The following is a 15,749-nucleotide window of genomic DNA, read 5'->3' as shown; positions in this document are numbered from 1 at the left end:
TTGAGGAAAGACTAGAGGGCCAGCAAAGCTATCGATACCGTCCGACCAAAGATCGGGTCTAAAGACCCCGCAGAGGCCTGCTCTCGTGCCAGTCTGGCAGTGAAAAGCGCTAAAAGCCTCCCTATTCTCTCTTGTGTGAAGAATAAACCTTCCAAGAGACAAAGTCGAACAGCATGCCCAGGTAAAAAACCTGGGATAAGGACAGCTCGGAATTTTGCCTGGTTACTGAGAGCACCAGGCAAAAAGCCTGGTTCAAACACATTCTATACTTCATTCATTGAATCCATTCTCACTTTCTCTTTCATCTGCTGGTATGGAGGTCTGTGTGTGAAGAGTAAGAATGTGCTTGGGCGGGTGGTGAACACATGTGGTAAGATTGTGGGGGTGAGACAGGAAGGACTGACTGTGCTGTATGAACGACGTGTGGTGCGAAAGGCCCGCTGCATCATCCAGGATAGTAGTCATGTGCTCGCTCACCACTTTGAGGTCCTGCCCTCAGGACGTCGCCTCCGCACTCCCAGATTCCGCACGCTCAGAACTAAGAACAGTTTTATTCCAAAGTCAATTGGCTTTTTAAATACCTAAGTTAATTAAAACTAGTATGTGTGCCGGTGAACATATGCACTGATTTCTGTGATGAATATTTTTTATATTCTTTGATGTGCACCCTTATGCTGAGTGTGATAACCCTCGAATGACTAGTCCTGTGATAAATATTGTTCAATGACATATCTAGTCCTGTGATAATGATAGTTTTTAGCGGTAAACTTTTAGCTAAAGCTGACGGCAATTTACCTATTTGGAATCATGTTACTATTCCTGTTAGTGTACATATGCGTGCGCGAGTGTAGTATGCTTCGTATGGTATTTTTATCTGTTGTCTTATTATTTGTTTTGTCTTTTAATGTGCACCACACTGAAATTTCTCTGTATGAGATAATAAAGTATTCGTATTCGTATTCGTATTCGTAAAAGGAAGTGCAGCTGACAAGCTGATTGACCTTGAAAAAGCTCAACCAGCCCCCGAGATAGTCCAGAGACCAACACCCCCAGAAACCGAGCCCTTTCCTGTGTGCAGAAACGCAGAAGGAAAGCTCATGTGAGAGCACCGAGGAAAATCTCAGCCAAAGCTGAAAGCTCTAGCCCATGCCGACCCACCTCCCGCAGAGAGGGAGGCGACACTGAACCAAAACACCCCTTTGCAACCGGGAGCGCATAAATGCGCTGCCAGAGGTCCACGAAGGAAGGGAAAGATTCCAGCTATTGAGTAGGTCTTAACAACCCCCGAAAAAGCCTGACCCTTGCTTCCTCCAACCAGCATGAAATCAAACCCCTTGTAGAGGAAGGAGATCACACCAAGCAAAAACAGTGTGGGCCTAAAACGTCACCGAGAAACTTCTCCGCTCAGTGACTACCCTAGCCCAAGCTGCCAGCAGCCTGGCTAAAGCCTTAACCAAGGCATCCTCCCTAACCCAAAAGAGCGTTCAGGGAGGAAAAGATTGCCTATAAGAAAGCACAGAAGAGAGTCTCAGCCAAAGCAGAAAACTCCAAACCATGCCATCCTAGCTCCTCCAGAGAGGAGAGGGAGGAGTAACATCATGAAAACTCCATGTTCCCTGTGGTCTGTAAACGAAGCCAGAAACTAGCCCCTGGCAATAAAAAGTGCAGATCAGACCCTGAGCCTGAAAATTCCCTGCTATCTTCTTCCGCACTAAAAGTGAGGACGAAGCAGCCTGAAACCCCGAAGCCAGCAGTCCCCTGCGTATAAAGCAGCGGGAAAGGTGTAGGCTGAAGACCACTATCCTAAGGTGCGGAACAAGCCAAAAGTGTGGCATGAGGTAGGCAATCACCGGAGACTCAGCAAATGAAACAAATTGCGAGAAAGCCTGTGAAAACCCAAAGCCATCCCGGAAGAGGAAGGAAGAGAGACACCCCCAACCTATCCGGGACAAAGTAAACTGCAAAGGCAGCCGCTCTATGTATGGGAAGCCTACAACCAGTAGGCAACCCTATACACTACCCCTCCTCCAACAAGGAGTCCGAACCTAACCACCAGTTGTGTAAAACACAAAAGGAGGGGAGACCGGGGAGGTCGCGCACTAAATACTCCTGCCGATAACACCGCCAAGAGTGTGGATGAAAAGCGTGATCAGTCTCTGACTGCCAACCCAACACCGCCCACCTGAACAAGAGGTGGGGGGAAGAGGGGTTGGTAACTGGCACAGATCTCTGCCGAGAAGGAGATAGAGTGGAGAAACAAGACAAAGCCGGGCCCGGCGCATCTTACCCCACCCGCTGTGCGAGAGAAGCAACCCAGTGCTAAGAACCAGACTACCTGGTTTGAACCACAACTCACCCCAAGTGGGGAGGGGGGTGGTCCAGCACAGCCGCAACCCCTAGAGGGGGTAAGGACTGAAACAGAGAAACGGCCGTAAACGGCCGATCCTCGCTCGTCCACCTGCCAAAGTCAAGTAGCCCTATCACTCACCCACCCCTAGGAGGGGGGGGGGGGGTGACCTATGCTGGCTAAGGACAATGACCACTGGCCAGGTGATACTATAGCCGAGTCCCCGCAGACCATTGTGAATACAAAGAATGGGAGACTGGAGAGAAAGAGTATATTCTGTCTCCGCCTGTCCCAGGTAGACAGCCGGCACAGCCCGTGCAGAGAACAAAACGGAGCAAAGCTCATTGTTCCCTGACCACTGTGCGAGACACCCTGCCGAGAACAAAAGAGAGTCAAGCTCATTGTTCCGCGACCGCTACCCGCGACGAGCGCGGGCAGCTAACACAGCCACCTGTCCCAAATGGAGCAGAGAAGGAGTATGTAACGTAGCCTGGAAAGCCGTACATAGCACCCCCGCTGTGTAGAAAGGCCTCGATAGATGAGGAGAACGATTGTCAGGCCAGGCCATAGAGGCACAGACTGTGAAGACAGTCTAACAGCGCCCACCCCGTCCAACCCAGAGGGAGGGAAAGGGTGGACCCGCGACAAACGCGGGCAGCTAACACAGCCACCTGTCCCAAAAGGAGCAGAGAAGGAGTATGTAACGTAGCCTGGAAAGCAGTACATAGCACCCCCGCTGTGTAGAAAGGCCTGAGCCACCCCATGCCCCAGATGGGGAGGGGGGTGGCTCGTCACAGCAGTAAGAGCGACGGAGAGAGACGAACCGAGCAACGGCCGACCCCCCTCCGTCCACCTGCTGTAGTCCTATAGCCCACCGCCCGCCCACCCCGATAGGGGAGGCGAACGATTGTCGGGCCAGGACAATAGAGGTACAGACTGTGAAGACAGTCCAACAGCGCCCACCCCGTCCAACCCAGAGGGAGGGAAAGGGTGGAACGCTACTCCAGCCCCCACCCGATCCTGCCCGGTGGGCGGGAAAGAGTGAGCCACTGATACCCCCCCCCCCCCCACCCTGCCCCAAACGGAGCAGAGAAGGGGTATGTAACGTCGCCTGGAAAGCCGCCACCCGAACGCGCCCGGGGGGCGGGAAAGGGTGGGAAGCTAACACGGCCCCCTGCCCGCAAAGGGCAGAGTGGGACAAGCCCTGGCCGTGACTTACCTTCCCCCCCCCACTCCCCCTTCCTCACGGTAAGGGGGCTGCATGACCGACCCAGCAGTGCTGTTTTAAAGCAAGCCGAGCGGCCAAGGCAGGCGGGGAGCTGGCCCCCTCTCCTAAAGGAGAGAGTGCTCGCGAACAACCCAGTCTACCAGTGGCAGAAAGGACTGAACCGAACTGGCCGTTTGCACCAGGCGACGGTGCGACGCAGGAGCGCCCCCCCTATCCCCCCCCATTGGCGGGGGGCTGCGTAACACACTGTGAAGTACCGGCGGTAATCAGAGTGGTTAAACGCAGGCAGGGAGCAGGCCCCCCCTCCGAAAGGAAGGGGTGCTCGAGAACAGCCCAGAGCCACCAGAGGCAAAAAACGGGCTGAACCGAACAGGCCATTTGCACTTGACCACAGTGCGAAGCTGACGAACGGGAGGGCGGGAACCGCCGATCGCGCCCGGAAACAGCTGAAAACACAGACCAAAACATCGTTAAGTCCCCCCAAAAGGAGGACATTGACTGATTCCTCTTACTCAGAGAAAGGGGAAAGAATAGCCACACGGCCACCCCCCCCCCCCCCCCCATCAGTCGCACCGACGACGATCCAACAAAAAGTCTATAAGGAGCCTAAAGGCTGATTAACCCCAACAGGGGAAGCGAGCTGTGAAAGAACTGAACCCACCCTCGGAGGGATAGGAACATAAAAAGAAGTGCTGTTTGACGGATCTACGACCCGCATAATAGGCAAATCAAAGTTCTTAGGCTACTCTTAGGTATAGTTTTCTAAACCAGGCTAAGAGCCTTGTCACCTTCCAGTCTCGCGCCAAGTTTAGCTTTGTTGTCGGCCATTTTAAGACCGGCGAAAAACAGTCACCCAGAACAAAAAACTTCTGCGTGCGTGTTCAACACAAAGCTATCAACATTTATACCAAACATACACAGGAAAGATCTCACCAAAAGGTAGACGGACAGGTAGACCCCCAAGAACCGGCTAGTCTCAAGGACGAGCAGGCATGTGAAGGCCAAAAGTGAGAGCGAAATTCGGACACGTCCACCGTGTGTTGTCGAAAGTCGAGAATGATTATTACGGATGCTGGCGCTCACGTGGTGCGCAGGGTGTTATGGGTAACCGAGCAAGGTCAGGCCATAGCAACGGCTATGGCGTCGCTTTTAGCTTGGTTACCACCCTACTAAGGGCAGGTAATTTGAGAGGTTTTTCGACATCTAGCATGTGGGACTAAAGTCAATGCATTCATAAGAATTGGAGTAAGAATATGTGATTAAATTGCATATGTATTAAAAACAAATCCACAAAATATTGTTCAGACAATTCTAAATGACGAAAGAGTCAGCATAGCGTTAACACTAATATTTTTTTTACAAATTAATAACAAGTCGCGTAAGGCGAAAATACAATATTTAGTCAAGTAGCTGTCGAACTCACAGAATGAAACTGAACGCAATGCAACGCAGCAAGACCGTATACTCGTAGTCCACCGCTCACGGCATAGGCAGTGAAATTGACAAGAAGAGCGGGGTAGTAGTTGCGCTAAGAAGGATAGCACGCTTTTCTGTACCTCTCTTTGTTTTAACTTTCTGAGCGTGTTTTTAATCCAAACATATCATATCTATATGTTTTTGGAATCAGGAACCGACAAGGAATAAGATGAAAGTGTTTTTAAATTGATTTGGACAATTTAATTTTGATAATAATTTTTATATATTTAATTTTGAGAGCTTGTTTTTAATCTGAATATAACATATTTATATGTTTTTGGAATCAGCAAATGATGGAGAATAAGATAAACGTAAATTTGAATCGTTTTATAAATTTGTTTTTTTTTTTACAATTTTCAGATTTTTAATGACCAAAGTCATTAATTAATTTTTAAGCCACCAAGCTGAAATGCAATACCGAAGTCCGGGCTTCGTCGAAGATTACTTGACCAAAATTTCAACCAATTTGGTTGAAAAATGAGGGCGTGACAGTGCCGCCTCAACTTTCACGAAAAGCCGGATATGACGTCATCAAAGACATTTATCAAAAAAATGAAAAAAACGTTCGGGGATTTCATACCCAGGAACTCTCATGTCAAATTTCATAAAGATCGGTCCAGTAGTTTAGTCTGAATCGCTCTACACACACACACACAGACACACACAGACACACACAGACACGCACACACGCACATTCCGTTTCGATTCCCCCTCGATGTTAAAATATTTAGTCAAAAATTGACTAAATATAATAAAAAAAACTTAAACTTTTCATCAATTCCTTAATCAAAAACCAATTATTTAACTTTAGGAGGGATGAGGGTAGATGTGGGGACAAAGACTGAAACAAATGAGAAAAACAGTGATACAAATAGTGAGAACTCACCATGATAGTTCTGCCCTTTAATTTTCTTCCTTTAGTGTCTGAATCGAAGCGCTTTTTGTGATCTTTCCATACATGATACCCACGGTGCTGCAAACAAAAAGGCAACCCAAATAAATTAAAAGCACACAAACAGTCTTTAATCATCCATAATGTCATACATATTACAAGTACACAAAAAAGAATGTCACGAAGAACCGAACTCAATACAACCTAAACTCACTTCAAGAAAATGTCTATCATAGACACAGATGTGAATAAACCATGACTGATTACAGATACAGAGCAAGAAAAGTCATAGCATATCTGAACTTGAACAGGCAGACTGTATCCAGTATACCACATCCTCAGGTAAGTTCAATGAGAAAGGAACGGATATTAAAAAAATATGTCATGGGCTTTGAAAACTTATTCAACATTTTTGTCTTCTTTCAAATATTTTCAAGCACAACTTCTACTCACTCTTAAGATGCCTTTATTTTTGTGTTTAGTAAAACTATGTGAACTTAAGACGTTGCAAAATTGGGTCAACCATAAATAACACCGAGACCAACAACATTCAAACATTTTTCATAACCGTCATTCTGAAATGTCAGTACACATAAGAGTTGTGGCAATCCCCTGATATAGCCCCATGTGCAGTGTCACAACAGTGAATTAATCTAAAAAGATAATTTTCCTTTCAGTATGTGTCATGTGATGTCCCTTCCACAGGGCTAAATAGAGATGTAGGGCAAGAGGTGAAGCCTAAGAATGCAGGATAAGGCCAAAAAAAAAAAAAGGTCTGTTAACGGTAACCCGACCGACCCTATTTTTTTTCGCGCGACCCTAGACTTTTTTTTGGCATTTGGGGGGAAAAAAAAAAAAAAATAAAATAAAATTAAAAAAATCTTGTTTTTTTTTGCAAAATAACGTAAAAATATGGTTTTTTGGGAGAAAAAAAAAAAAAAAAAAAAAAAAACCCGACCTACCGACCCTATTTTTTTGGCATATGTTACCGTAAACAGACCCATTTTTTGTTTTGGCCTAAGGTAAAAGAAGAGTACAACTGACCAGCTGTTTGAAGGACTCTTTCCAGGGGTTGGCCAGATCACACTCATGGGGCTGTACAAACTTGAAGTCACGGGGAGCAGGATGCAGAAGAGGTTGCGTGTACTGAAAGACTTCCTTCACCAAATTTTTCCTGCAAAGGCAATTGTGATGATGATGCACCCCAAAAACATTTCCTTGACTGCTTGTCTACCTTTAAATTCAATTTATTGACAAGCCTTGGAAAAACTAGGACATACAACAAGCAATGAAAGTTTAGAACAAGCACTTACTTCATAAGCAAGTTTGAAAACAAGGACAACAATTTGAATATTAGAGAAGAAAATGAAGTGACGTTGAGTACACATTTTTATCATTCCTCAAATCATACGAGTAAGTCTGCGAGATCTGTTTACTTCAGACTTTGAGAGCACACAGAGTATCAACTTAACAGGCAAAGTGATTCAAAGTTAAACTTACCAAAGCTCTGTGTCATTTGCCAAGTTGTTGAACCGTTTGCACACAAGACCAGCACGTGATAAGTCATTCTCTTGCAAGTAAGAAAAGATCTTCAGCATCACTTCATCTGGCAAGTCTTCTTGCAGGTATTTAGCACCAATGCGCCCTGAAAAGAAACACTTACATTCTTAATCTCATTGATTATGTGCAATGTCAGAAACAAAGAGCATGATAGGTTTTGAATAGCCCCATTACAGCCTGAAACAAAGAGTAACTGGGAATATGTCTGTTGACCTTAAAGATGTTTCATACAAACTCTGTCAAAGTTTTATGTTTGTTTGCTTGGCCTGGTTGGGTTTCTTTGCTTTGTATGCCTGAATATCTGATTATTACATTTACATCGCAAGTCTTCAAAGTTGATGACAATACAATGAAAGAATCAGAAGACTTACCAATGGGCTGCAAAACTGGATTGACATCAGCTGGCATCCGCCTACGTTTTCGTGAAGGGCTGGCTGTTACGGACGCTCCTCCTAACCGTTGCTGCATGGCATCATCTGCACTGGCTGTTCGTCTTCTGGTTGTTTTCCGTAAATTGTAGCCTTCCTGGACGTCCCCCATGGCTTGGTATTCTTCACTTTCCTCTCCTACAGATGTTTCTTAAGGAGAAAAAACAAAACAAAAATCAGTTGTTGAAATTTTAGAGTGAACTGTCCACCAGTTAAGCTTGCAGTGTACATGTATACACATTGTATGAACCATAAAACTGCATTACAATTACATACATGTCAGACCAGTAGTAGTACCAGTACACTACAACAAAAAACCCACAAAGAACACTGCTAACTACACTGAAAGTGAAAGTACAGTGTTAGTCCAAGACTCGGACTCGAAGGACAATGGGTCAGTTGGACCTTGATTAAAAGTATTGAAATATATGTATAGCTCGAACTGTTCTGGTTGTGTCCCCTTAGTAGGAAAAAGATGGAAAATAGACCTCCTATATGTATACACTAGATGAATACCCGCTTCGCCGGGTACGGCTTTGCCGGGAAGAAGTCGAGCCGAATACCTGGCTGCGCCGGGGACCCGGCTTTGCCGGGTGTACGCCGGCTTTGCCGGCGCACCGCACGAAGGAAGGGAGATAAACACGCAAAACACTTGAGAAGAGTAAAAATAGTATAACGGGAATATGGATTGAGCGTTGTCGACAGTGACCTTCTAAAAGTAGAAACGGGAATATGGATTGACGCCACACGAAGGAAGGGAGATAAACGCTGAAAACACTGGAGAAGATAAGGAAGAGTTACTGGGAATGGATCCAGAGAAAAACCAAAATCGGTTCAGCGCTGCGCGCTGAGAGCACAATCATGTTGAAATATCTCATCGAGCAGGTTGTGTCCGGGGTGTAGCTGAATATGGCCACCAAATTTGAAACAGATCCATCGAGAACCTTGGGCGTGCATCGCGGACACACACACACAGAGACACAAGTCGTACATATAGATAGATGTCAAAACTATTGGACGGTTGACTTGCCAGATGTCAGAGTCAAACCAATGGGTCGAATCAAAAAGTATGCGTCAGTTACCAAAGACCAAGGTCTGAAAACAACACTACTGGGACATAAACTGATAGTCATTTTTTACAAATAAAATCATGAAAAAGATACTGTAGTTGAAAAAATTAAGTTATGTTGAATTCAAACTGTCAGTGTCACTGTCAAGTGACTTAAGATTAATTAATTCAGACGGAAGTTTGGAAGTTTTATTTGTTCAAACAGCTGGCAAACTAAGAGTAAGAGTATTTAATGTTATACCATTATCTTTCTGAATGTTCCTGAGTACTGTAAAAGCTAGACTGTAAAATTACTGCTAAAATAACCAATATATAAAACATGAAAGAATGTACACAGAAAATATATGAATGAGATAATTTTTTCTACTTATTCTAATTCATATGCACACCTTCTGTTACCTGTACAAACTTATATCATATCAATCATTACTATTTGCTGTTGGAACTGGCATTCACACTGTTTCTCGTGGATCCAAACTTGAAACTGACACTTGACACATGTGACAAGGAAAAGAGCAGGCTTGATTCTTCATTCTTGGAACTGGAAGATTGAGCCAGTAACTGACTAAGTGCTTTCTTTCTTGCTTTCAAAAGTTGATGTTATAATTCTGCAATACTTTCCCCTTCATTTAGTTTAACATTGATTGAACAATTATGCATGCAACTTTCATAACGACTGGTTGGCGTTGTGGGTATGTATTATCATCACAAATCCATAATCATACACAGGCATAATAAAATTGCGGCCTGCTTTGGTCTAGCGTTTCTTTTCCGGAAGAGTGAGTAGCACGTGCAAGTTCGTACAATTTAAGCAGCGCAAACCCTTCATTAAAATGCCAAGAAAGCCAGAGAAAATGGGGTTTTACTTCAGTTAATTACCAAGAAATAGAAGCCCCTGGGCAACTGGCAAACAATTGACATTTAGCTGAGACTTTCATTTGCATCACTTACCACGAGAACGTCGCCTACGTTGTAATGAGCGAGTCATTGGTCTCTTTCTGAGGTTCCTCGCTCTCAGGGTTGTTGAACGGGTTGTCCTAGAGGACATTATGACAAAAACTGAACTAACTGCGGGCTTGAAAAACTAAATTCCCTGCAAAAGAAAGAGCTAGACACCCGCAGCCATTTTGGCGAGAAATCTCCACGAAGCGATAACGAATGAAAGAACACAGTTTGATCACGTGCCACTGTGCAGCCAATAGTAATTTTCTGGCCAAAAATCTCCCACATTCCAGAAAATGGCGGCTGCAACAACTTTTTATGCGTGCTTTTTATTTGTTTGGAGGATTTGTTGACCAAAGTCGTTTTCCTACGAAGCACAGATATAAAAAAAATGACCACGGCACTTGGTTTCAAGCTGACAGGCTGTGGCTACCCTCATTTGATCAGAAGTCTGACCAAATCTGAGCAAAACTTACTGAAAGCGGTATGTCAACAACAAAAACATCGTCTGCTACGAGTCAACTTACCATTCGTCTTGTTGATACATGTCTCGGAAGACACTTTTGTGACTTTTAAAATATCGGCAATGTCAAAACTCGGAAGAAATAGTAATATATGTTGTAGTCTACGGTGTAACCATGTCCAAAGGGAGAGAGAGAGGGGGGGGGGGAGAATTGCATTTTCTTTGGCTGGATACACCAACGCCACCAAGGGTAACACCCAGGGTATGCTTTCAATGAAACCTCAAGATTTAAAGAGCACTTTTTTTGGAAAAGTGACAACGTATGCACTCAAATAGGCCACTAAATAGAACAGGTGGAATATATTATCTTCTCTTTTTCTTTTCTTTCTTTCTTTTACTTTTCATTTTATTTGATGGTGATTTGTGACCCTCCACCACGGAATGAGTCGCATGTCAGTTGTCACCTTTGCATGATTTTCATATTTGTACATTTTCCTAAAGAGTTTTTTTATGCTCTATCCAGTGGTGAAACCCGTTTTAGAAAAGAGCGAAAATTGTTTGAGTTATAAGCCTGTGACTAAGGTGACCCTCACACTGTTACCAGACACTCCCCGGACTTATATTAAGCCTAGCGCAGAACCGCGCGAGGTGACATGCGACTCATTTCGTGGTGGAGGGTCACATTTAGCCTTTAAGAGGTGGGTAGGGGGGGGGTGTGGTTTCAACTGTCATAGTTTTATAAAGTTAGAGTAATGAGCTTCAATGTTTAGCTTTGTTCTCCCCTTTGGTTATGTTATTATTCTAATTCTGATTGTAAAATCGGTGGCATTATTCTTATAATTTTCTTCTTTGAAAATCTTATTCTATGACTATTTAGTACATGTATTATATTTACTTTTTGTGTTGTTCTTTTTCACAGATTTTTATGGAGGCAGACCAGGAGCAAAATGGCTTTCTAAACCGAACAGACCTGAAAATTGCAACCATTTCCCTGCTTGGATATAAACCATCGAAGGTGCGCTTTTACACTTAGTCAGTGATTCTTTTCACTCCGGGCACTTCCATGTTCGATGTACTGTTCTTCTTCTTCTTCTGCGTTCGTGGGCTGACACTCCCACATACACTCGTGTTTTTGCACGAGTGGAATTTTACGTGTATGACCGTTTTTACCCCGCCATTAAGGCAGCCATACGCCGCTTTTGGAGGAGATGTACTGTTAAATGATAAGATCTTAAATTGATGTTATGTGTTGCTTTAGATGTGGGTTACATCAAATAAAAGATTAATTTAGGAAACAAAAAAGAAGATGAATACTAATTTTTAGCTCAGAATATATGTATTGTAGTTGTTTTTATTACTGTGTGTCTGATCAAAGATTATTGTTTAAATCTTTTTGGCAGTACGAAGCAAACCAAATTCTGGAAAAGTATGGACACACACTTGAGGATGGATCTTTTGGTAAGCTGATGTTGTCGTTTTTCTCCTTCTCTGCCAGTCTGTCTTATCTGTTTGTTGTTGCGATACATGGATCAGGTGGAGCCATCTGTATCTTCGGTGGATTTGAGTCCTTCATCAATTCAACATCCACTGTACTGTAGTCCTACTGGTATTTTTTTCCTTCAATATCCAACCATGTAGCTATAATTACTAAGAAACTTTATTGTTGTTGTCCTTTTTACAATTAGTCAAGTTTTGACTAAATGTTTTAACATAGAGGGGGAATCGAGACAAGGGTCGTGGTGTATGTGTGTGTGTCTGTCTGTGCGTGTGTGTGTGTAGAGCGATTCAGACCAAACTACTGGACCGATCTTTATGAAATTTGACATGAGAGTTCCTGGGAATGATATCCCCGGACTTTTTTTCTCATTTGTTCGATAAATACCTTTGATGACATCATATCTGGCTTTTTGTAAAAGTTGAGGCAGCACTGTCACACCCTCATTTTTCAATCAAATTGATTGAAATTTTTGTAAAGCAATCTTCGTTGAAGGCCGGACTTCGGTATTGCATTTCAGCTTGGTGGCTTAAAAATTAATTAATGACTTTGGTCATTAAAAATCTGAAAATTGTAATAATTTTTGTTGTTGTATAAAACGATCCAAATTTACGTTCATCTTATTCTACATCATTTCCTGATTCCAAAAACATATAAATATGTTATATTTGGATTAAAAACAAGCTCTGAAAATTAAAAATATAAAAATTATGATCAAAATTAAATTTCCGAAATCGATTTAAAAACAATTTAATCTTATTCCTTGTCGGTTCCTGATTCCAAAAACATATAGATATGATATGTTTGGATTAAAAACACACTCAGAAAGTTAAAACGAAGAGAGGTACAGAAAAGCGTGCTATGCAGCACAGCGAAACCACTACCGCGCTGAACAGGCTCGTCAGTTTCACTCCGTTTTGCACAAGCGGCGGACTACGGTCATTGTGAAAAAATGCAGTGCGTTCAGTTTCATTCTGTGAGTTCCACAGCTTGACTAAATGTAGTAATTTCGCCTTACGTGACTTGTTTTTATTCAGCGAGTTGTCTGCTCTGCTGATTTATTTTGTTTGTTTGTTGTTTGTTGTTTTTTGCTTGCTATGTTTGCTTTCTTGTTTTATTTGGTAAGTGCTTGGGGTTTTTTCATGTTTTTTTTCATGTTTTTTTTCTTCATGTATGCACCTGTTTGAATGTGTGCATTTTTGGCATGTATTAAACTGTGATAGAAAGTAAGAAACTGTCAGTTAGCAATTTTGTGTATTTTCAGCCTTGAACCTTGGGGAGTTCATTGAAGCAATGATGCCAAAGTTGATCAATAGGGACGAGGATGAGGAAATTCGCCAGACTTTCATGGCCTTTGATACACATTGTAAGACTACTTTTTTCAATCTCTTTCACGCTTTAAAAAAAAAATGTTATGATGCTTTTCTTCCTAACCCCAGTGGATTATTTACAGAGATATTTGTGGGAACATGGAAGTTACACGAAAAGAGAAAAATAGATGATTCCTGGGGATTTTATGGGCTATGATAAAACGCCTTTTTCTTTCAGTCTGACACTGCAAAAAATGCACATTGAAGCTGAATTTGTCACTGTTGCTTGCCTCAACTGATCAGTGGCCTTAGTGTTTCTAAGGGACATAACTCTACCACAGCTCATAAAACTCTTGACAGAGTTATTTCTGAACATTTGCAGTTGTCTCCTCCTGTTTTCTGTGTTTCTTCAAGTATTATCAGCAGTTTTTAACAACACATATTAATCTGTTTTTCCTTTTGTCTCATTGACAATAAATATCGAAACACATTTTATGCAGTACAACATCTGCAAACACATTTACATGTACTTGGATGTTTGATTGAAAAGTGTTATGCTTTACACTCTTTGAACTGCAGGCAAGGGATTCCTCACCATTGATGATGTGAAGAAAGTTTTCTCCATGGTCGCTCCTCATATAGGACATCACCACTTGGAATCAGCGTTCAGGTTATTGCCCGAGTTCATTTCTTGCACTTTTGAGTAGCCTTGTGTGTGTGTGTGTGTGTGTGACTGTGTGTAATTGCTCTGCATGCGCGTGTCGCTCTGTGTGTGTGCATGTGTGTGTGTGACCATAGACCTATATTAGATCCCTGGTGTCACTTTGTGAATGTGTCACTTTGTGTGTGTGTGTGTGTATGTGTGTGTGTATGTGTGTGTGTGTGTGTGTGTGTATGCTTGCACAGTTCCTATGCTTGATGTATGCAAAAGGAACGTCATTAAAATGTTACACCGTAAGAACCTAGAGTAAAGAGCCTGTGCACGCTCTCACATCTTATTGATAATAATTATGTTCTAGACTAATTTCTGTGTGTTTCATTTGAAGGGTTTCTCAATCTTTTTTTCAGAGAACTGGATAGAGATGGTGATGGCAGGGTCAGCTACAAGGACTTTGATTTTATGATGAAGTTTGACCCCCTGAGCTGATTTACTTTTCACCATGTGTATGTGTAATTGTGTGTGTGTGTGTCTGTTTGTGAGTGTGTGTGTCTATCTGTGAGTGTGTGTGAACTGAGCTGTAGTTAATTAACAGGTGCTTGTAATAAAAGGGATGTACTATTGAATTTGATGTTGGTATACACTGTGTACACATGTGTGAATGTGTACATGAGAGAATTCCCCTCTATTCTATATCTCTCTTTCTTTGTCTTGGATACATGGCATAAATCTATTCACACACACACACAAATTTGCTTCACTTGTCCTGGTCAATACTTTATAAGAAACCACAGTTATTTAAACCTTGACCAGCCTAAGAGAATAACAAAACAAGACTATACAACTGCAAAGAGGGTACATGAGCTTGAATATTTCAGTTCCTCATCAAATCAGCAAAACACTATTATATTTCGATTACCTAGATGACAATTTGTAAAAAAAAGCAAGTTGCATGATACATAGTGTATATCATAGACCTATATATGAAGCGGTATTATAACCAAAAAATATTCGGAGCAGCTCGGGAACTGACAGTCACCATAGCTCTCAAATTAGACATCCTTTTTTTGCTCATATTGACACTAGTACATTGTAACATAGACCTATATTAGACCTATATAGGTCCCTGATTGTAATGAATTGTGTGGTTGAGACTGTGAGCCGTGCCTTGCTTTTAAATTTGTTTCTATTTTTTCAACTTTTTGTTTCCTTCTTCACTCTTCTTTCTTTATTTTGCTCTCTTCTTCTTCTGAAGCATTTTGGAGGTGTCTGAAAAATCGGAGATTGCCACAACAAAGCTCATGAGTCACTAATTCCATTCTAAGTACGAAAACACGGAATCATTCATCACTTAGAGGGCCCCAAAGGGTTTAAAATCGTGATCGTGATTGGCGTTTTTTGACCTTTCTGTGACCGTGATTGCCGAAATTTCCATTTCTGTGATCGTGATGGGACTTTGCCCGTGATCCGTGATGACAAGAAAATCAAGTCTCGTGATCGTGATCGTCATTTGTTTTCGTGATCGTGATGGGCATTATTGCAAAGCATTTTATTTTCAACGTACATTTTTCACAGCTGTATCACTCTATGATCCTCTATTCGTCAAGGAGCCAATCCCGATTGAAGGGAAGCAACAACACATTCAGAAATAATTATGATTTTGACAGCGATTGCTTCCCTTTAAGAGACCATGCAATCACACAAAAAAAGAGATCCAATCAGAAGGCAAATTGCAAAAGTCTGCCAAACTTCATCCAATGGAACGGCTTCGTGCAAAAGTTTTGAGTGTATTCAGTCAAATTCGAATTCGAAGATCAAAAATGGTGTGCAGCGGTACTGTCATCGAACTCTGTTATATTTTGTGGATTCAAGCCAGACCAA

The 15,749-nt window shown here is 42.5% G+C and overlaps 2 protein-coding genes across 3 annotated transcripts in view; one reads left to right on the top strand and one right to left on the bottom strand.

Moving 5' to 3' along the window:
* LOC138952302 (F-box only protein 11-like) overlaps nucleotides 1-10,136 on the bottom strand; it is a 37,986-nt gene extending 27,850 nt beyond the window's left edge. For both annotated transcript variants that reach the window (XM_070323937.1, XM_070323938.1), the window contains exons 1-5: nucleotides 9,952-10,136; nucleotides 7,875-8,081; nucleotides 7,444-7,588; nucleotides 6,988-7,117; nucleotides 5,938-6,024 (exon numbers count right to left, since the gene is read on the bottom strand). In XM_070323937.1, the coding sequence (XP_070180038.1) occupies nucleotides 5,938-6,024; nucleotides 6,988-7,117; nucleotides 7,444-7,588; nucleotides 7,875-8,081; nucleotides 9,952-10,048 (666 nt within the window). In that variant the 5' untranslated portion in view covers nucleotides 10,049-10,136. The remainder of the gene's footprint in view (nucleotides 1-5,937; nucleotides 6,025-6,987; nucleotides 7,118-7,443; nucleotides 7,589-7,874; nucleotides 8,082-9,951) is intronic.
* Nucleotides 10,137-10,222: 86 nt separating this feature from the next.
* LOC138952727 (EF-hand calcium-binding domain-containing protein 11-like) lies at nucleotides 10,223-14,494 on the top strand. The gene is made up of 6 exons (XM_070324438.1): nucleotides 10,223-10,426; nucleotides 11,325-11,420; nucleotides 11,806-11,863; nucleotides 13,165-13,266; nucleotides 13,790-13,880; nucleotides 14,279-14,494. Exons 1-6 carry the CDS (start codon nucleotides 10,334-10,336, stop codon nucleotides 14,355-14,357), a joined length of 519 nt encoding a protein of 172 aa, XP_070180539.1. The 5' UTR covers nucleotides 10,223-10,333; the 3' UTR covers nucleotides 14,358-14,494.
* Nucleotides 14,495-15,749: the final 1,255 nt, after the last annotated feature.

This window comes from Littorina saxatilis, linkage group LG17 (genome assembly GCF_037325665.1).
Source record: "Littorina saxatilis isolate snail1 linkage group LG17, US_GU_Lsax_2.0, whole genome shotgun sequence".
Taxonomy (NCBI): Eukaryota; Metazoa; Mollusca; class Gastropoda; order Littorinimorpha; family Littorinidae; genus Littorina; species Littorina saxatilis.
Note: the sequence above shows the minus strand (reverse complement) of the source record. Positions and strands in the feature narration are given on the sequence as shown.

What these genes read in the sequence shown, in the direction of transcription:
- LOC138952727 (XM_070324438.1), top strand. Translation starts at nt 10,334, where the DNA reads ATGACCACGGCACTTGGTTTCAAGCTGACAGGCTGTGGCTACCCTCAT. An exon ending in TTGGATATAAACCATCGAAG is followed by an intron (nt 11,421 to 11,805) that starts GTGCGCTTTTAC and finishes TCTTTTTGGCAG; the next exon opens with TACGAAGCAAACCAAATTCT. An exon ending in ACTTGAGGATGGATCTTTTG is followed by an intron (nt 11,864 to 13,164) that starts GTAAGCTGATGT and finishes GTGTATTTTCAG; the next exon opens with CCTTGAACCTTGGGGAGTTC.